This window comes from Echinops telfairi, unplaced genomic scaffold, assembly GCF_000313985.2.
Source record: "Echinops telfairi isolate 266 unplaced genomic scaffold, ASM31398v2 ScPeMD7_7468;HRSCAF=8506_0, whole genome shotgun sequence".
NCBI lineage: Eukaryota > Metazoa > Chordata > Mammalia > Afrosoricida > Tenrecidae > Echinops > Echinops telfairi.
The window spans coordinates 39,123,970-39,146,122 of record NW_022111369.1 but is presented as its reverse complement, the minus strand read 5'-3'; the positions used below and the strand labels follow the sequence as shown (position 1 = coordinate 39,146,122).

General features: G+C 36.7%; 1 protein-coding gene and 1 non-coding gene across 2 annotated transcripts in view; both read left to right on the top strand.

Annotated features, from left to right (window-relative positions):
* Window positions 1-22,153, top strand: part of CFAP299 (cilia and flagella associated protein 299) — a 683,777-nt gene that overhangs the window by 203,739 nt on the left and 457,885 nt on the right. Inside the window, exon 3 of the mRNA XM_030888618.2 lies at window positions 2,494-2,584. Within this exon, the coding sequence (XP_030744478.1) occupies window positions 2,494-2,584 (91 nt within the window). The remainder of the gene's footprint in view (window positions 1-2,493; window positions 2,585-22,153) is intronic.
* LOC115873452 lies at window positions 8,702-8,859 on the top strand. Its single transcript, XR_004048446.1, has one exon. It is a non-coding gene; the product is annotated as a U1 spliceosomal RNA (small nuclear RNA).

Below are 22,153 nucleotides of genomic sequence, written 5' to 3'. Positions count from 1 at the left end.
CAGACTTGCAAGGTAGAATTCGAGTCATGGTAGTTGGAGTCGGGAGGAAACATTTAGGAACTAGAGGAAAGTTGTATTTTTCATCATTGCTACATCGCACCCAGTCTGGCTCATCTCCTCCCCGAGACCCCTTTGCAAGGGGATCTTCAGTGCCCTACAAATGGGCTTTGGGTCCCCACTTCTCACTCCTCCCCACATTCGCTATGGTAAGATTTTTTGTTTAGATGATGCCTGATCCCTGATCCCTTATGGGAACAGAAAACCTTACATTTCTCCCCCAGACAGCTGGTGGGTTTAAACCACCCACCTTGCAGTTATCAGTCCAATGCAGAACCCACCGTGCCACCAAGAACCCCAATTGCTACGCATTAGTGGTCATTTCTATATGTGTTTTAGGTGTTTTGATTATTAGTTGAACTGATCCTCTAAGCCAATGGTTCTCAACCTTCCTAATGTCATGACCCTTTAATATAGTTCCTTATGTTGTGGTAACCTCCCCAACCATACAATTATTTTCATTGTTACTTCATAACTGTAATTTTACTACTGTTCTGAATCAGGCAACCCCTGTGAAAGGGTTGTTTGACCCCAAAGGGGTCGCGACCCACAGGTTGAAAACCACTGCCCTAAGCCAAGGCACCTAAAGCTATAAAGAAGTAAAAGAGGACACAGTAGTATTTCTAGGTTAATAAAATCATTAGGCTGGTGGCTCAAGGCGGGGATCTTTTGTGAGCAGTTGAAAACTCTCCCCACTGTGCCATCAAGTTTCCAGCATACGCATGTTCACCTAGATTTAAGTAAACCTTCATCTCTCTTTCACTCTGGACATCAAGGCAATCACCAAGTCCATTTTTCACTTATGTTGCTCTCTTCCATGCTGTATTTCTCATAGTTGCAAAGTATTCTTTGAACAAATTGATTCTGAACTGTTGGTATTGCTGAACCAGCTTATATTCCATTATAACACTAGGGCTCCCCCAGTAAAATGATTTAAAAAAAAAACAAATAAACACAAGGGCTCCTAGTTACCCTGATATAGTTTACAGTATAATTCCGAGATAGCAATTCATTGTATTTGAGTTTATTCCCATTCATAGGAAACCTATAGGAGGGGGAACCAATTACAAGGATCTACATATAACCTCCTCCCTGGGGCACAGACAACAGAAAAGTGGGTGAAGGGAGACATTGGACAGTGCAAGATATGACAAAATAATAATTTATAAATTATCAAGGGTTTATGAGGGAGGGGAAGGGAGGGGGAAAATGAGGAGCTGATGCCAGGGGCTTACGTGGAGAGCAAATGTTTTGAGAATGATGAGGGGAGGGCAATGCATGTACAAATGTGCTTTACACAATTGATGTATGTATGGATTGTAATAAGAGTTGTATGAGCCTCCAATAAAATGATTAAAAAAAAAGAAAATGATGATGTCAACAAATGTACACATGTGCTTGACACAATGTATGTATGGATTGTGATAAGAGCTGTAAGGGTCCCCAATAAAGTTATTTTTTAAAAATCATGAAAGTCACACACTTCACTCGACAAAAAAAAAAGAAAGCCTATAATACAGAGTAGAACTGATCTATAGGAGATCTGAGGATTTAAACATGTACAGAAGCAGACTGATTCTCTTTTCTCTTTTCCTTAATTTATTTGTTTATTTATTTATTTATTTGATTCTCTTTTCTTCTGCTGAGCAGCTGGTGGGTACTTACCAGTAGCCTCTCACTTAGTTCACTTTACAGCCAGGTCCTTTTCCTGGTACATTGTAGACATCTAATAAAACATTGCTTGAATATGTAGAAAATCTCCATATGGAGCATGGATTACTATTTTGGATATGACCCCTAGGCTCGTTGTCTATTATGTGGTCCAATATTGCTTGATTGGAATAATTTGTGATGAATTTCTGTTAAGCTTTATTTGTAGAAACAAGTCCTCCCCCCACTCCCCCGCCTTAATTGTTTTAATTCTTCCATTTTTCTGACTGAGATAACGCCCTCCCCACTCCCTGCCCCGGATCATCCCTACTCATAGAATCAAACTTAATACACTATTCTAGTAACTATAATGGCTTACCCTTCTAGTTTTAATCTCCTTATTCCACTCTCACCTTATTCAACTATAGGTAATTTAAAATTATTTTGTGAAGAATAAAGCTTTATATTTGTTGAGTATTCAAAGTGTAATAAAAGAATCAAATAGACATGTAATGAAATTAGCACTATCTGGCATGAATGCTGATATGGGCATACATGTTACTTATAAACTTAATTGCAATATTTTTGTAAATAAAGACTCACTAGCAACATTCATGACAATCCTATGTATGCAAAATAGAACTGCATTACAGATTGTTTTTCAAACAATAATGTTATACAAAATAGTACTGCATTACATCACCAGGGCTCCTGTTTGTTAGCCCAGAGTATTTTAAACATATTTGTTATCTAGTGTATTACAACTAGCTGCTTGTTTTTTTACAGAACACTAACAAGTGCTGGCAAAAACCTGCAAGATAACTTTTTGAAGGCCCTGGCCGGGAGAGAAGAGGACAATCGTACTGGAAAAGTGAGCGTGAGTACCTTTCAGCCAATAGCTAAAAGTATATATGATTTATGTATTATAGGAATGTGTAGAACAGAGTTGTTATTTTTAGTTTCCATTTATATCTCTAGAAATAGATAAATAGTTAAAAACGGGATTCTAAATATCCATTACAGAGAAAAATGCCTATACTAGGCAGATTAGTTGTCTCCACTTTTGAGCTAGCCCTAGATTGAAACTCCTTGCTTCTTTGGTTTATCTTACACACGTTCCTCCAGATTTGATACATACCTATATAATATGAAGATATTGAATAATTCCTCCCTTACAAGATGTGTAATAGACTACATGATAGAGAAGTACAAGGTTGAATCACAGAGAATATGCTTTTGCTTTATTTAAATAGACTAGATCAAATACATGAATATTTTTAATATGATTTGTAATACATATTTAATTTTACATTTTGTCAATATTGTATGTAGTGATATCTGTTTTTGTAAATCTTCATATTTTGATATCAAAGATAATGAGGAAGACAAACACTGATGCTGTCTGAAACTGTAATAAGTAACTGAATGATATGCAGTAAAATAATCAGAAGAAATATGATGCAAAAATTTTAGTAGGTCTATTTTACCAATTTTTCTCAATAAAGAGCTAAGACTTTTCCTCACTGTCAGAGTCATTGAAAGTTTCTTATGCCAACTAAATTTTTATGTATTCATTGTAATCCCCCCCACCAATAAACAAAACAAAACATAGAAAACTATTACCTTGATTAGATAATTGAAAAGAATTTACCCAGACTTACAATCAGAAAATGTTTCTTTGAGGACTAGCCTGAATGTGATTTAAAATAGGGTTAGAATATCTGAAAATGGAAAAGCATGTATAAATATCTATAAGTCCAGCAGGTTGCTGCTAAGATGTGTTCAGTAAGGTTGAATATAGGGCAAGTGGTATTTGAGGCTGGAAAAATGAATAGAGATTAGATTCTTGAGATCCTCAAAAATTATAACAAAAACATTTGAATTTTATCTGATTATTTAGACAAGGGTAAGCTAAAATAAATGCATTGGTTTGGAAGCAGGTAGACTTGCTTGCTTTTCTTTAATATTTGACAAAAACAAATTTGTGGCACAGTAAAGGTAGAAAGCATATTCCATTGCATTGAAAATTTGAATCACAAGTGAAACAATAAAACCAGCAAGCACAAACAACTTTAGAGAGGCAGAGCCCAGATTTCTAATCACAATGGTAGACTTTTCTAAAAAAATCTTTTTAATATGAGTATTGTGTTAGTCTGGGTAGACTAGAGAAACAAATCCATGGACACACACACATATGTGTATAAGAAAGATATTTATATACAAGAGCAATTGAACATTGAGAAAACATCCCAGCCCAGTCCAGATCAAGTCCATAAGTCCGATATTAGCCCACATGTCTAATACCAATCTATAAAGTCCTCTTCAGACTCAAGAAACACATGCATTGACGCCAAATGTAGAAGATCACAGGTCAGTGGGTAGAAAGTCTTTGGATCCAGTGGCATTGAAACCATCTCAGTGCTGGTTCTCTGCATCAGGGTGGGTCCACGTGTCTTGTCAGCTGCTAAGTCTCCTAGGGAGTGTCAGAGAGAGAAATGTCTCCTGCCTCCAAGGAGGAAGTAATGGATTTCTCAGAATTCTCAGGAGAAGGCCACACCCACACAGAGGCCTCATGGGCTATGATCTGATTGATAAGCTAGACTCCGCCCCTTCACTCTTAATCCTCAAATTGACCAACGATTATATATCTACCACAGGTATCTTACTGGTATGTCCTTCAACGAGGCGTAATAGAATACTTCCATCAATAACCCACATTGGAAGATTATCAGTTATGACAGGTTTCCTATGTTCTCTTACCCAGGTCAAATGAACCTGTGTGTTCTGTGAAGTACAGCAAAGCAAAACCTGTATCACATCCCACTTATCATTTGCTTTGATTCAAGTCACCACCGTGTATTAATAAATTATTATAATAGCTTTCAAAATTAAATTGTTCCTATTTTCCTTGCCCAACTCCTATCCATTTTCCACTCACTCAAGAGCTGTTTCTTGCACACCATCTCAATCCTGACACTCTTTTGGTCATTGGGACATGAGATAATGTCCAAGGCCATGACCTTACAGGGTTTCTATTTTAGAGGGGGAAAGAAGGAAAATAAGTAAGACAAACAAATGTCAAGTAATTAATTTTATCCTTAAGTAAATGATACTGAGAATGTAAAATAGGGAGATTGGATAATTACATTGGATAGTTACATTTGATAATAACATTACCGAGGCATCACTGACTGGGACTTGAATATGATGAAGACAGCCACGAAGCTGGAAGGGAGACATGCCCAGTTCAGGTATAGAGTTAGGAGGGAGAGATCCCACGCAGAAGGGAAAACAAATGGAGAGCCTATGAGATATCAGTACTCATAGCACATTCAAGAAATGCCAAAAAGACTTGAATGACTGACTCCGTGAATATGGAGACAGAGAATATTAGGGGGGGAAAGCATGCATCTAGAGTGTAGGTTATCAACCTTAACTAATTTTTTGAACCACCTGGGGGATCTAGGGAAATTACGGATTCCTGGGCTCCATGTAGAAGAAACTGAATCACAATCTTTAGGGGGAAGAGCCGAGGGGCCTGTGATCTCACTAGATCCTATTATGATTCCAATAATCAACCAAGTTTGGGAAACTAAGTATTTAGAGCATATAGATGTTTTAAAAACTTGGCCTTTATTCTCAGTGTAATAGAAAGTCCATGGAGGATCTTAAGCAGAAATTTGACCTGGTCTGGTTTACACTTTAGAAAGACTGTTATCATTTCTGCTCTGTACTTGCAGGAAGACTAGAATGGAAGGAAAACCAAACAAACAAAAAACTAAAGGAAGGTCCTTATTAAACTGGGCAGAGTGAATTCTTCATACAAGATGTAGTTGAGAGGAGTAATGTTACTGAACTTTGCCTGTGTTTTGGAGGCAGAGCAAACCAATTCCCTGGTGGATTGAATGGGGAATGTTAAAGAAAGAGGGAATTAGAGTAGCTTCAAGTTTGGGGCTGAACAATTGGATGATGATGGTGCCATTTACTGTGATAGGGGATTTTGTGAGGAATGAAGATTTTAGGAAATAATAGCTCTGTTCAGTGTTTGTTAATTTTGTATTGTTTTAGAAATACTAATAGAAAAGTCAAGTCATTAATTTAAAAAAAAATTTAGCTTAGAAAAGAGAAAGTTGAATTAGGGAATATAAAAAGAAACAATTTGTTTCTGCTTTGTTTTGATTATGTATGTTTTTCTGTATATGAAATCCAGGCTAGGTAAACCTATAGAGACAACAACTGAATTATAGCTTCAAAGAGACATGGCAGGAGTAGTTGGTAGGCAATGGAAAGCTAACACCAAAGGGTATAAGAAAGAAGAAATGTCCTGGAATTGAAAGTGGTGATGGTTGCACAACTATTGCGAACTATTGAAATGCATAATATGTAAATTGTATGCAGCTGAAACAGTGAAAAATAAATAAATAAATCTAAAATAAATAATTAACTGTCTTCAAAAAAGGGAAGTCATTGTTTGAGAACTTTTGCAGTTAGATACAGTATTGAATGATAGCTTGTGCACAGCCTAGGAGTTTTTGTTCCAAATGGATAATATTAAGCTATGTTTTATCTTAAAATTAATTAGGAGTTAATACATATATCACATCGTTGCATAGTTCAAGCACATTAAGTATTGCACAATTGCTACCACAATCAGTTTCCAGACACTTTCTTCCTGGATTCCGTTACGTCATCTCCCTTTTACCATCCCACCCTCCTGCTATCCCCTCTCGTGGTCTGGTGGCACTGGCCTTGCTATGATGCTGGAAGTTTGACAGTGGTATTTCAGATACCATCAGTGTTATCCATGCTAGACTAGCTTCAGAAGAACTTTTTCCACACGGAGACAGGCTGGAAAGAGAGTTCTGAAAATCGATTTCCTCAAATTAGCTAATGCAAACAGTATACATAAAAATAGAGTATTATCCAATCTAATGCTGCAAGATGAGCTCACTAGTCTGGAAAAGCCTGCAAAACCAAACCCATTGCTTCCAAGGTGATTCCTAGTGGTAGTGCCTCCATAGGACAGAGTACAGATACTACTTAGGGTTTCCAAACTGTAATATTTTTGAAACCAGACTGCCAAATATTTTTCTTGTGAAGCAGCTTGTGGGTTCAAGTCATTGAGATTTTAGTTAGCAGCTAAATGCCTAGTGACTTCACCACTAGGGCTCCTTGCCTACACTAGAAGGCACTCAATGAATGTATTGGCTGCAACAATGGACTGAAAAACATGAACAACCATAAAAATGTTGCAGAAAGAGGTAATATTTCACTTTGTTTTTAATGGGGTTACTATGACACATAACTGCCCTGCTGGCAACAAATAACAATATTAGCTGATGGTTATTGACTTGAAAATTGTATCTTGTCCAATTATGAAAACAAATTACGGTCACTAATTTGGACCTTTGGATCTTTTTATATTATCATAAGCATAATCTGTAATGTCTACCAAAGGGGTGGCACTTATGATGGATTTTCAATTTCCCTGTATTGTCTTCGTGAATATACTAAATGGTTTTATAGAAAACTTTTAAAAACAGAATACAAAATATTTTAGATAGATCTAATTATTAGAATCGTAAGCTTACTTAAAAGCCATTTACTGAATGGATAGGCAGATCTTAAAGTGATCTTATAAAATATTAAATATTCATGGGATTTGAATCTCTTTTAATTCACTTTTGGCAAACATGAGGTTGACAGCCACATATGGCCAATAGTTAACTCAATGAGGGAAATTATTATTTCTTAGCCAGTAAGTTATTCTTACATAATGTGTGGGTAAAAATAAATTAAGGAATTCATTTCAGAGGCATATTTGCTACTCTATTTGGTCCATCTTATTAAAAGTACATGCTAGAAAAAAATTATCATATCATTTTATAACTCATGTAATTGATTTATATGATCTCATAAGGCTTGGGGCCCTAATGGCACACTGGTTAATGGACTTGGCTGCTAACTGAAAGGTGGGGAGTTTGATCCCCAAAACTGTCTTATGGGAGAAAGATGTTACAATCTGTTTTCCTAAAGATTTATAGCTTTAGAAACCCTACAGAGTACTTCCACTCCATCCTACAGGTTGCTATGAGTTGGAAATGGACTCCACAGCAGTGGATTTTGTTCTAATGAGGCTGGAAGGACTAATTCCACAGCAGTGTTGGAGTAATTTTCTTTAAATGTAGTTAGGAAGTTTACATTGTTTCATTCATCCTACACTAACAGCTTTTTATTTTGTTTTCACATTTAATGATCTCAGGTTTCAAGTCTATTAGACAGTGCTGATTTCTGTTTGGGTGTCCCGCTTCTCCCTGTGGTACACCCACTGCAGTGTTTCTTAGCTTTTTCCATTTAGACCTTGGCTTTATTCTTCTGTAGAGTTTGTAGCTCCGAAAACCATCCATCTCGCACTCCCATGGACCCTGTAACCCTAAACTTCCAATCAATCCTTAAGTTATTCATTTGCTTATTATATACATTCTTATCATTCCCCAAATCCTACTACTTTGACATGTAGTCCCACAGCTATATCCCGGGAAGAAATAGGCTTTTATGGTAATTAGAACTTTATAATTACTACATTAAGAATAAAATTTCTTGAATAATATACGTTTTTAAAGCTCCTAGTGACTCACTAATTCAGATACTGTTAGCATAGTTTGAACAAATCCTTTTTAAAAAGTCTGTTTAAGGCAAAAACACTCTGGTTGTAGTCAAGAATCAATACTCTTTATGAATGTCACGCAATTTCACACACATAAACACATATTTAAATATTCAATATCTTACATAATAATGCATATTTTATTACATACCCCCAAATTCCTGTTTTTAATTGCTATGATATTTCATGTATTTCCATCGGATGAAACATTGAACTTCCTATGATATTCATGTAGCAAGATGCTTACAAATATTTCTGTTGTGTATTGCTTCAAATGGTTGAAGTAATGAATATATTTTCAAGAATTGTAACTTGAATTCTATTTTCACACTGACCTGGCAGGAGAGAGTCCATGATCATGAGGGTGGTTTCCCCGGGGGAGACTGTTCATTGCACTCAGATGTGCTGACCCCTATGGTTTCTCCAATGCAGGCACTCAGCTCCATACTTTGTGGTAGCCCCTAAAACAATTATATTTCTAATATGAGTAATTTATGTGTGAAAATAGTTCTACCTCTTTTCTGAAAATTAAAAAATGTCTAAAAGGATAGATTGATTCATTTAATCATTTCCCTTTCAGTCATAGTCAGGTTGTATTTATTTCCGAAGAAGGAATGTAGTTTTCTGGTTGCTCACATGATAGCGTGTCTAACATTGCCATCACAATAATGCCTTTATTATGTATACATTTATGATAAGTGCTCAGGAAAGCATGCTAAACATGATCTTGTCCTTGATATGTGTAAAATCATATGTGCAATAAATCACAGTGATGTAGGTGAATGTAGAGCGAGACAATCCCAAGTTAAACACATTTTGCAAATAGGTGAGATATTACAAAATGTATTTTCTGAGAAAATTATATGGAAATTACACTTTTAAAAGGGGGTGAGAATAAGGGATTTTTTTTCCTATGACTTTCAGAAATGTGTTAATAGATGCGGTAACATCAGAGAATGTTTGAATGAAGATATAATGTCTTAAGAATATTTTATGCTAATGATAGGGGCTTAGGCAAAATTTAGAGTAATGATTGCATGAAGAAAGGACTACTTAGAAATTAAAGAGATAAACTTATTCCTTATCAAGTAATTCCCAGTTTTTATCTAGATTTCTCAGAGGGATGTTTCTAGTTGAATAATGTGTTTTTCTCTCCCACTTTGGTATCTGTGACTTAATTATCCTAGTTTTCCTACATTTGATCTGATATAAGTGGGCAGTAAAGAAATTGGATTCCCAAAATTGGGTGGATAAAAGCATAAAGTGGCTGGCTTACAAACTTTCATAGGTATGGGAATATATTCATAAGAATATGTTCATAGGATTATGGTGTAGGTGTTCACAAAAGTATAGGATACTTTTGTTCACTTATAGAAAGTTATGTTTAAATGAGGGTTGCACATAATGAATTGTATGCACTTTAGTTTTATCCTGTTAGGTACGGATATGATTTTATTATTGTTTGTTTGAAAATTCTATATGGATAAAGAGTTTTATGAGACTGTCAAATTGACAAGGGGTGGTCTGTGGTAGTTACATAATCTGTTGTTAGTTTGAGACTTAAGTGTGAAAGGGTGGAGTTTAGCCTGTCAATCAGGTCAAAGCTTGATGACCTCATTTGGAGGCACTAAGGAGATAAATAGCATGTTGGAAGTGGGGCACACGCTCACTCCCTGTGAGACATTACTGAGGATGAGTCTGATGGTGCTACGCTGATGCAGCCAGAGCCCTGGGAGCTGCAGGAGCCATGTGGAGACCCTTGCCAGCACTGAGATGCTTCTACAACCACTGGATCCCCAGACTTTACACCCACTGGCCTGTGATCTTCCTGCATTCGGCATTATTGTGTGGCTGTGTGAGTCTTAAAAGGAATATGGACTAGTATAGGACATATGGGCTAATTTTGGACTTGTGGACTTGAGCTGGGCTAGTATGTTTTCTCAATATTCAATTGTTCTTGAATATAAAGCTCTTTCCTATACACATATGAGTCTCCCTGGATTTGTTTCTCTAGTCTTCCCGGACTAGCACAATCCAAACACATGCTTTCACTGACTCTATGCTTCTTGCTACCAAAACAGGAGCCAGGATATCTTATTATCCAAATCTAACTACTAATTTATTCAATTACTCAGCATAAGGATAATGATCATTGGTTTTGTGGAATTATATTTACTTGCTGGAGATCAAATAGGTAATGAATGCCTTGTGGAACTTAGTAATAATAAAAAGATATAAAAATGACACCATAATAAGGATTGGGAAGATAAAACACACAAAAAATTTCTTATTGTGTGTGCATAAGTCGAGTAGGAGTAAATATAATCGTATTTCCAGACTGAGTAGATCAATATGTTCACAGTCCAGATGCATTGGACGGCCCAAACCCAGAAAACAGAGGTGTAATAGGTTGGACAGCTAACCCAGATCAGCAATTCGAAGCCACCAACCCCTCTGCAGGAGGAAGAAAAGGCTCTCGAGTCTCATACAGAGTTACAGACTCAGAAGCCAACAATGCAGTTCCGCCCTGCTCTGTAGGTTTGCTGTGGGTCCGAGTTGACTCCACGGTTGTGAGGGTTTTTTGTTTGTTTTTTTAAGTAGCAACTGGGGGTCCCTCCCAGTAATGCAGAGGTTCATGCAGTGGACTGCTACCTCTTATAAGGTCAGCAGTTCGAAAAGACCAGCTTCTCCAGGGAAGGATTTTTATTCCCATAAAGATATATGCAAATATATTTATATATGAGGATGGGGAAATAGATCTACGTGCATATATTTATAGGTTTAGTATTAAGGTTACAGAAGGACATTGGACCTCCACTCAAGTACTCCCTCAATGCAAGAATACTTTCTTCTATTAAATTGGCATTCTATGATGCTCACCTTCCTGACTCAACCACTGAAGACAAAGCTGGTGAATAAGCAAATGTGGTGAAGAAAGCTGATAGTGCCCGGCTATCAAAAGATATAGCATCTGGGGTCTTAAAGACTTGAAGGTAAACAAGCTGCCATCTAGCTCAGAAGCAACAAAGCCCACATGGAAGAAGCACAGCACCCTGTGTGATCACGAGGTGTCGAAGGGATCAGGTATCAGGCATCATCAGAAAAAAAAAATCTTACCATAGTGTATGAGTGGGGTAGTGCAGAGTGGAGACCCAAAGCCCATTTGTAGGGCACTGGAGATCCCCTTGCAGAGGGGTCTCGGAGGAGACAAGCCAGTCAGGGTGCGATGTAGCAACGATGAAAAATACAACTTTCCTCTAGTTCCTAAATGCTTCCTCCTCCCCTCCACCCCCACTATCATGATCCGAATTCTACCTTGCAAGTCTGGCTAGACCAGAGGATGTACCACTGGTACAGATAGGAACTGGAAACACAGGGAATCCAGGGAGGATGATCCCTTCAGGACCAGTGGTGTGAGGGGCGATACTGGGAGCGTAGAGGGAGAGTGGGTTGGAAAGGGGGAACCGATTACAAGGATCTACATATACCCTCTTTTCTGGGGCACGGGCAACAGAAAAGTAGGTGAAGGGAGATGTAAGACAGGGCAAGATATGACAGAATAATAATTAATAAATTATCAAAGGTTCATGAGGGAGGGAGGAGTGAGGGGAAAAATGAGGAGCTGTTTCCAGGGCCTTAAGTGGAGAGCAAATGTTTTGAGAATGATGAGGGCAATGCATGTACAAATGTGCTTTACACAATTGATGTATGTATGGATTATGATAAGAGTTGTATGAGCCCCTAATAAAATGATTTAAAAAATTGCAGTCTCAAAACCCCAAAGGGGCAGTTGTACCCTGTACTATAGGGTCACTGTGAGGTAGGATTGACTCAATGGCAGTGAGTTTGTTTTGGGTTTGGAGACAACACGGAAGTTGAGCCAATCCCCACACTCACTGTCTCTGAGTCAATTCTGACTCATAGCACCCATTTAAGACAGGTTGTAATGGCCTCTGTTGGTTTCCAAGGCTGTAAATGTTTATGGGAGCAGAGAGCCTTCATTTTTGTCCCCAGAGCATATAGTGTGTTTGAACTGTTGGGCTGTTGATTAGCAGCCAAATGCATAACCTCTTATGCCAACAGGGCTCCTAAGAAGATGTCAGAAACAATGAATTGATGATCATTGATTGGTGAATTAATAGAAAATTTGACACAATGTATTGATAGTTAGCCTATGACTGAGAGAGGTGTGAAAAGCAGAAGGATTGGCATTTGGTAGCTCTGAGTCTTACAGATACGTAGGTGGCGTTGCCACACCTTGAGAGATGTACTAAAAGAAAGTCAGGAAGGAATCCCAGAGATTCTGAGTCTGATTTTGGACAAGAGTAGCCTTTGTGGTTATGGGTCGCACTGCCAAGTGCCAGGTCATCAGTTCAAAACCACCAGCTCCTCCACTGGAGAAATATTAGATTTTCGACTCCATAAAGAGTTACATTCCCAGGCACTCACAGAGGTAGATCTACCCTGTCCTATAGGGCACTGGAAGTTAGAATCCCCTCAATGACAGTGAGTAAGTAGAGAGTGATATCTATTGAAAAGACTGAAATGTTAAATAGGTAAATGCAGAAAAAACAAAAAACATCTCCTGAATCTACCCAAATATGATTTTCCACACTACTGGCAGATAGCTTGGTAGAGAAGAGGATCAGTGATAAAGAGGAAGATCCTTGACCAGATGGATTGACACAAGGGCTGCAACAATGGCTTCAAACATTAGCAAGAACTGTGAGGATGGCATAGGGCTGACTGGACCATGCTTTATTCTGTTGTGCAGGGATTGCTATGAGTCAGAAAAGACTTGATGACACCTTACAGCAGCATCTATCAAATTGTTTGCTGTTTGATCAATTACAATTCATAGTGACCCCTGATGTGTCAGCATAGAACTGGCTAAAATTTTGGAAGTAAATCTCTAGGGCTTAAAAAAAGCACCCCCAGGTGGACTTAAAACTCCAACCGGTTTGCTAGAAGACGAGTCGGTTAACAATTTACACCACCCAGGGATTCCATCCCTCAGTAAATTAAAATTAATTTATAGCTAAAATTAATTGTTGTCTCTTACACACCATAGATTTCACATTTCATTGGTTACCAAAATTGTACCTTGAAAATATCTTTTAATTCAAGGGAGAGGGCAAGTAATCCAAGAGATGCACAACAGCCTGATTTAAGGAATCTAATGTGTCTTTGCTACGCTGTAGTTTTTGTTTGGTACCCTTGAGTTTGTTCCCACTCATAATGACCCTATGAATAATAGAACCCGGCACTGCCAGTCCTGCTTCATCTTTAAAATTGTTATGTTGGAGTCCATGGTTACAGTTACTGTGTCACTCTATCTTGTGTAGGGAGTCCCTCTTTTTGCTGACCCTCTACCTTACAAAATATGATTTCCTTTTCCAGGGACTTGTCTATTCTGATAACATGTCCAAAATATGTGAGATGAAGTCTGGCCATCCTGGCTTCTAAAGAGCATTTGGACTGTTCTTCTAAGACCATTTTTATCTCTTCTTCTGGCAGTGCATGCTACTTCAATATTCTTTGACAATATCATAAATAAAATGCATCAACTCTTCATTGGCCTTCCTCATCCATTGTCCAACTTTCAAATGAATATGAAACAAATCAAAATACCTTGACTTGGGTAAGGTTCATCTTAGTCTTCAAAGTGACATACTTGCTCTTCAACACTTGAGTTCTGGTGTAGCAGATCTGTGCACTGCAATATATCTGCTATCTGTACTGCCATGTCTGTAAGCCTGAGTGTGGACTCAAGCAAAATGAAATGCTTGGAAACATCAATGTTTTATTTGTTGAGTACAATGTTGTCTATTTGTCTATTTGAGTACGATGTTGTGAGGATTTTTATATTTTATATTGGATTGCATTCCATATTAAAGGTTGTAGTCTTTGATTTTCATCAGCAAGTGTTTCAAATCCTCTGCCTTCGGCAAACAAGGCTGTGTCGTCTACATCACAGATTGTTAATGAGCTGTCCTCCTATGCCAATACTACATTTTTCTTATTGTTCAGCTTTTCAGACTTTTTGCTAAGCACACATCATGAATATGTATGATGAAAAGATACAACCCTGATACACATCTTTCCTGATTTTAAATCATGCAATAGCCTCTTATTGTGTTTGTACAAGTATCTGCCTTTTGGTATATGTAGAAGTTCTGCATGTGCACAGTGAAATGTTGTAGAATCCCTATTGTTGCAGTAAATAGCATATATTATACCCAGAAGATGAGAACCTGTCACTGAAACAATTTAGACAAATGGATGATGTGACCAGGCATGTATTTTTAAAGTATTTTGGCAATAGTATGTGAGGACAGGTACATGTTTATTGGGGGTTAGAGATAAGATTTGAGGCAGGGAGGTAGATCAGGAGGAAGTCCATTATCACATGTCAGACATTAGAAACGTTAGAATGGATATGGGGAAAGATGGATTTGAGTAATATTTTAGGAGAAAAAAATTTTAAAATATCTTTTGTTTTTTTGTTGGAACTATTGACAGGGAGTTGTGGAGGAGTGTTTTGTGACATTTTTATGGAAAAAGAGAAATAATGATTACTTTAATAACCAGAAGACAAATTTGATTCTGTTTTCAGATGATTCAATATAGCGCAGTCATTAAGAGTGTAGACATTGAAGGTAGATAACAACACTCAAGTTTTAGATTCACTTATTGCCTACTATTACAAGTCACAAAAGCAATACAATACTTTTTCTTAGCAAAAATAATGTCCAATGAGTAACATTACAATGCCCACTTCTTAATATTGATTGAGCCTTGAAAAGAAAGATTAAATAACACACACTACAAGATACACAACAATTTGTCAATAAGTAATATGATTTCTGCACCAAAGGAGAGTTGGTTTTATCTTTGTTAGACTATCTTATCATAAATAAAATAAATGTAGAAAATTCAATAGTTTCTTGATAATAAGTGGAGCATTGAATACTTTTGAGTTTCTCTTTAGAAAAAAAATCGCTGAAGGGATAGTTAGACAAGTATGTATTTCCAGATTTTATTACCAAACAAATGATTATTGATCACTGTGAAGTTATTATAGCAAAATATTAAAGCAATAATTTGTGGAATAATTTTTAAAAATATAGTAAATTTTATTCATGTTCTCTTTGTGCAAACCACTTTTGTTTTTGCTTTAAGCCAAGATATATAAGATATATGTCCTCTGTTATAAACTTTTTAATATCGCATAACTTTATAACTTTCTGAGTGGCTACGTGGGGGTGGTGAAGAACTTTGGGTTATTTTTGAGATGGTAGTAAACGAGGAATCCTTGTTTTATAGACTGTAAAAAAACAAAAATAAAACATTCCCTTCCTATTCAGAGACTCATGAGAATTATAATAAAAGGTCACATGCTATTCTGGGTTGGGAAAGTGGAGCCTGTTGACACTTATTTTCCCCCCCAAATGTTGACTCCATAAACAGTTATATGTCTGACTAGTTTTGGCTTTGAAATATGCATTATTGAAGCTGTTATAAAAAACATTGCTTATAGATTTTCCTTCAGAATCCTTCAAAGAAACCACTGTACCTAGGTTAGAAAAACCCATGAATTAGGCAGTCCCTAATATATCTATGTCCTGTGTTGGAGTCTCGGTGAAATATAAGATTGCGTTGTATGTGACCAATAACATTGTGCTGACATGATCTTTTCCTTCCTTACCATTTTCCAACTTCTAAAAAACGTTCCCTTTCAAGTAAATGAAGGTATTATACAGATGTTTATTTCCTTTTTAATTGAATTCATGCTTGTCCACTAATAAACCTTTTTGGAAACTACATAACTCATACAATCTTACTTTCATTTCAAACAAATGACATCAATGTTTAGAAAATAAAATGTGTATAAACTTCCATTTTGTTAGAAAAAGTATAATTGAATAGTTTTATGTTTTGTATTTATTTCCAGGATAAAAAGGTGATACCAAGGCAGAGAGGACAGATAAAGAAACAAAGATTATAGAATCCAATTAACCTGAGTTTGATTTAGATTTCTTACTTATTTTAAGCAAAATGCTTGTTGCTCAAATGTCCAAATTTATAACAATAAATGAATAATTTTCATACTGATGAGTTATTTACAGAATACATTTCTATAACATGTCGAGCACACATAAACCTTAGTTCTTTTTGTTGGTGTTAGTTTCTGTTGCAAAGGTTCCTATATATTATGATCCATTTGTGTAGTCATTTGCTAACTGCAAAGGTCAGTAGTTTGAACCAACTGTCCCTCTGAAGGGGAAAGAAGGGATTTTCTACTCCTATAAAGAGATACAGTCTCAGAAACTCACAGAGGAAGTTCTGCTAGTCCCTATGGGTCACTGTGAGTTAGCATCGACTTGATGGAAGTGAGTTTAGTTTTTGGTTGTAATCTATAACACAATCAAGCAGTTATATGCCATTTTTATAAACCTTTTTGTGTTTAACCTCATTATTGCAGCCACTGTCAATGCATATCATAGAAGATTTCTCTCAGTTTTGTTGCCTTTGTACTTTACCTGTTTAAAGTTGTTTTTTCCTGATAAGTCTGTGAAAGTCTTGCCATTATCATTCTGAGGGGCATTTGTTCAGTCTATACTTTCTCCAATGCAGATTTGAGTTCAATTTGGATTGAAGCTAAGGTATATTCAACTAGACAAATCATGATCAATGGTAAATAAATGAACTTGGCCAGAATTTTAATTCATGTGCATCAAAACTTAGTGCCTATGGAAGCAGGATTCAAGAAACAGATAAATTGCATGGGGGAAACATCTGTTATAAAAGACCTCATTAAATCATTCAAAAGCTATGATAGCATGGTCTTACAATTGCTTCATATGCATGTGAAAGCTACACAATGACAAGGTGAACTGATACATTTGAACTGAGCTGTTTGTGAAAATTATTCTACAGTTAGCCACCAGAAAAATAACCAAATACATCTTAGAGGAAACCTAGCACGCACTACATGCTTAATCAATCATAAATGCCATGTGCTTGTTGGATGACACAGTTGGGTAGACATTGGAGTGCCAACTACCAGCTCCATGTGTTCACCCACCAGTTGCTCCTCAGGAGAAAGCAGAGGCTGTTTGTGCCCTCAGAAAGATTCAATCTCAAACACTGTAATGAACGAACAGTTACACCTCGTTCTAGAGGGCCACTCTGAGTTGAAATTGATTAGATGGCAATGGTTTTTGCTTGGTTTTGTTTTAGATCAGAATTCCTAGAAGCAGAAACTAAGATACAGTTTTATTTCAGGGTAAATAATTTATTTATGAACTTTTCTCATGAGAAAGCAGTAAGACATGGGGACTGAGATACGGTTTCAGCTGAAACCCAGCCTTAGTCTGAACAGACAGGGAACTCTGGAGTGTGAGTTGTATCACAGTTTGTTTTGCCTTAAAGCATGGGGATGACCTTGTCCCTCTTCCCCCTTCCAGTCCCTATCAATTAATTATTAATTGTTGTCAGTGTAAGACCCTTGTCAACTAAGGGTAATCCTTTCAAAGAGAGTGCAGGTGTGAACCATTATTCACTAACACCTGCAGCATCTGGAATTGGGTACAGTAGCTTGGGAAAGGAGCTTGGAGACTGGACTGACAGCAACATCTGATGTAGTGCTCTAGAAGAGCATTTGCAAAGGCTTACCTTTAACTGTTGTGAAAGAAAGGGATTTCACCCTTTCACAATTATGACATGATATGATCAGTGTATTTTTATTTGAGACACTCAGTTATTCCATATATGTGTTATAGGAATGTATCAATCATTTTTATATGAAAGTTGAATTATACCTTTAATTGTAGTCATGTTAATTGAAATGAAATGTATTTAGGCACAAGTCTTTCTTCATTTACATATACTTTTCCTGAAGCTTGTCTCTTACTTTGATGTACTGAAGTTTGAACAGAAACCCAAGCATGATTTTCAGTTCCTAATATTTTGCATGTGTAAGATGTTTTGCCATTTAAATGTTTTCACTAATTGCTCATCTAATTAAGCAAGTCAATTTATTTATGAGCAATCACCATGTTGTCCAGTGGTATAGACAAAATTGTTTATTATATAATATGCAATAATCATAGTAATAAGGAATAGGGGTGCCATTTAATACTTTCTAAGTATTATCCATTTTCAAATTTAATACAACATTTAAAAAACCCTGTCAGTTACTAACACTTGTGGAACATAAAAGGAGGAAAGTTAACATATGGTCACTAACATTATGAAAATAAATTTCATTTTCCTATTAAGTTATATGGAACTAAGTGCCTGTGAATATTTTAACACTGCAATGCAGAAGGGTTGTTGTTTAGAAGTAAACAGGAGTATAATTAACTTTATTAAGAATGCCTTATTTCTCTCAATAAACACAAAAGAGCTGAAATATTAAAAAGCCCATTGATTGACTACAGTAAATACAATAACACAAATGTTTATGTAAGTTTCAAGGTCACAGGTTTTTTTTTAAAATCAAAAATCTGAAATCTAAAAAATGCTGAAAACCAAAGGAGTTTTGTAAGTTTGCAGTAATTTATTTGGCCATAAACCTGGACCGACACCATGCTATTCATAGTATTTATCCCATTTTTTGTGATTATCTTTTTAGTTCATTGCAGAACTATTTGTGTTTGATTATTGGGTGTTGTCCTAGGCTTGCCTGGGAATACTTATATATATATACAAGCATACATACCATGTTACCTTATAAATTTCCAAATATTTTAAATTCTCAAATAGTTCTGGTTACAGTGTTTTCAGATAAAGGATGATCATGGGCCCATATACAAAACGTAAGTATACATAATTTTAATTATGTCTTAAGTGAGCCAAATAAGAAAATAAAACAAAAAAATGTTGGCTTATTTTATTGAATCTGAAACATTATAGCTCTCTCACTTTATGTCGCTTGTCCCGGTTAAACCCACAGTAGGACCTTTTCTGCTCCTTGCATTTAATCAGGATCCTAGGCGAGTAGAAAAATTATTATTTTCATCACACAGATGGCAAGAATTGCCCTCGATATCTGTGCTCAGTTCAGGGAAAAGAAAGGAGGAAAATCAGGGAGAAGGTTCTTTGTGTGCTGGGCCTAGAAATGTGCTTTAAATACTTTGGTATCAATTCTAATATCTGGACTTGTAAAATGACCTCATCCAATCAGGAAGAATGAGAAATACCATCTGTCTGGTTGCCAGGAGGAAAGGGAAATGTGATTAATGAACTACTAGTCAATACTATAATTTACCATGTATATACTCGTGTATATATAAGCACATTACAATGTTATGTTATATTCACAATTTTATTATACAGAAAACAACAGTTAAAAACATTTCTTAGTTAAAGTCATTCATATTGTCCAGCAAATGGGCATGATTAAAATTCCAAAAATGATAGAAAAAATTGAAAGAAAAGTAATGTTGTGGGGGAACTAGTTTTATCAGATAAAACATATATATGTATATTTAAATCATTTTATTGAAGGCTCATACAACTCTTATCAAAATCCATACATACATTCATTGTATCAAGCACATTTGTAGATTTATTGCCATCATCATTCTCAAACCATTTTCTTTTTACTTAAGCCCTTGATATCAGCTCCTCATTTTTCCTCCTCCTCCCTCTCCTATCCTCCCTCCTTCATGAACCCTTAATAATTTATAAACTATTATTATTTTGTCATGTCTTACATTGTCTGATGTCTCCCTTCACCCATTTTCCTATTGTCTGTCCCCGAGGGAGGGGGTTATATGTAGATCCTTGTGATCGGTTTAACCTTTCTACTCCACCTTCCCCTTCCCCTCCTGAAATCGCTACTCTCATTATTGGCCCTAAGGGGATTATCTGTCCTGGATTCCCTGTGTTTCCAGCTCTTATTTGTACCAGTGTACATCCTCTGAACTAGCTGGATTTGTAAGGTAGAATTGGGATCATGATGGTGGGGGCGGGGGGAGGAAGCATTAAAGAATTAGAGGAAAGTTGTATGTTTCATTGGTGCTATGCTGCACCCTGACTGCCTTGTCTCCTTCCTACAATTCTTCTGCAAGGTGATGTCCAGTTGCCTACAGATGGACTCTGGGTCCCCACTGCGCACTCCCCCTCATTCACAATGAAATTTTTTTTCCTTTGATGCCTGATACCTGATCTTCATGATCACACAGGCTGGTGTGCTTCTTCCATGTGGGCTTTGTTGCTTCTAAGCTAGATGCATGCTTGTTTACCTTCAAGTTTTAAAGACCACAGACACTATATCTTTTGATAGCTGGGCACTATCAGCTTTCTTAACTGCATTTACTTAGGCACCTGCTTTGTCTTCAGTGATCGTGTCGGGAAGGTGAGCATCATGGAATGCCAGTTAAATAATACAAAGTGTTCTTGCATTGAGGGAGTACTTGAATAGAGAGCCAATGTCCTAGCTAAGACACATTTTGAGAAGCCATTATTGATACACTATAGATATATTTGGAGCATGAATAGGTATTTATTGTTGGGTGTAGTCAAGTAAACTCCAAATGACAGTGACTTTACCTATAAAAATAAAATGTGCAGTCCTGCACCAGTCTTGTAACCATTTGTATGTTTTATTACATTGTTGTGTTGTGTCTTCTACTTTACTAAACATGATGTTCTTTTTTAGTGTTTGGCCTTCCCCAGTGACATATCTGAAGTAAATATGTTGAAGTCTTACCATCATTATTTCTAAGGAACAGTCTGGATGCATTTAGTCTAAGACACCATGGATAACAAAGAAAAAAACTCATAATGTAGTGATGCATGTTGTTGCTGTTAGATGCTGTTGAGCTTGCTGCAAACCCTGGCCACCCTGTATACCACAGAACGAACATTGAGCAGTCCTGTGTCAACCTCACTACTGCTCTTAGGCCTGAGCCCATTGCTGCAATGGGCTGTGTCAATTTACTTCATTGAAGGCCTCCCTTTTTTTCACTGCTCCTCCACTTTAACAAGCACGATGTCCTTCTCCAGGGACTGGTCTCTCTTTACAATAAGCCCAAAGTATGTAAGACAAAGCCTCACAATCCTTGCCTCTAAGGAGAACTCTGATCATATGTCTTCCAAAACAGGTCAGTTTGTCCTTTTAGAAGTCCACAGTATTTGTCAGTATTCTTTGGCAGCACACATTCAAATGCATCAATTCTTCTTCAATCTTCCTTATTGAAGGTCCAATTTTACATGTATAACAGGCAATTAATAATACCATGGCTTCATTCAAGTTCACCTTAGTCATCCTCAAAGTAACAGCCTTGCTTTTTAGCACTCTAAAAAGGTTTTGTGTAGCAGATTTACCTAATACAATTCATTTTTTATCTCTGCACTGGTGTTTCCATGAATATTGATTGTGGATCCAAATAAGACAAAATCCTTGACGACTTCAACCATTTCTCTATTTATCATGGTGTTACCAATTGGCCCTGTTGTGAGAATTTTTGTCTTCTAGATGTTGAGTCGTAATCCATACTTAAGGCTGAAATCCTTGAGATTCATCAGCAAATGCTCCAAATCCTCTTTACTTTAAGCAAGATTATGTTATCAGCATATCTCACTTGTTAAAAAGCTTCCTCCGATCCTGATGCCACATTCTTCTTCATAAAAGCCAGCTTCTCTGAAGATTTGATCAGTATAAATTATTAATAATTATGGTGAGGGGCTATAACCCTGACACACTGAGATAATTAATGTTTATTATGCCAACCTGGCCAATAAACACATGTGGGGTTAATTGAAGGG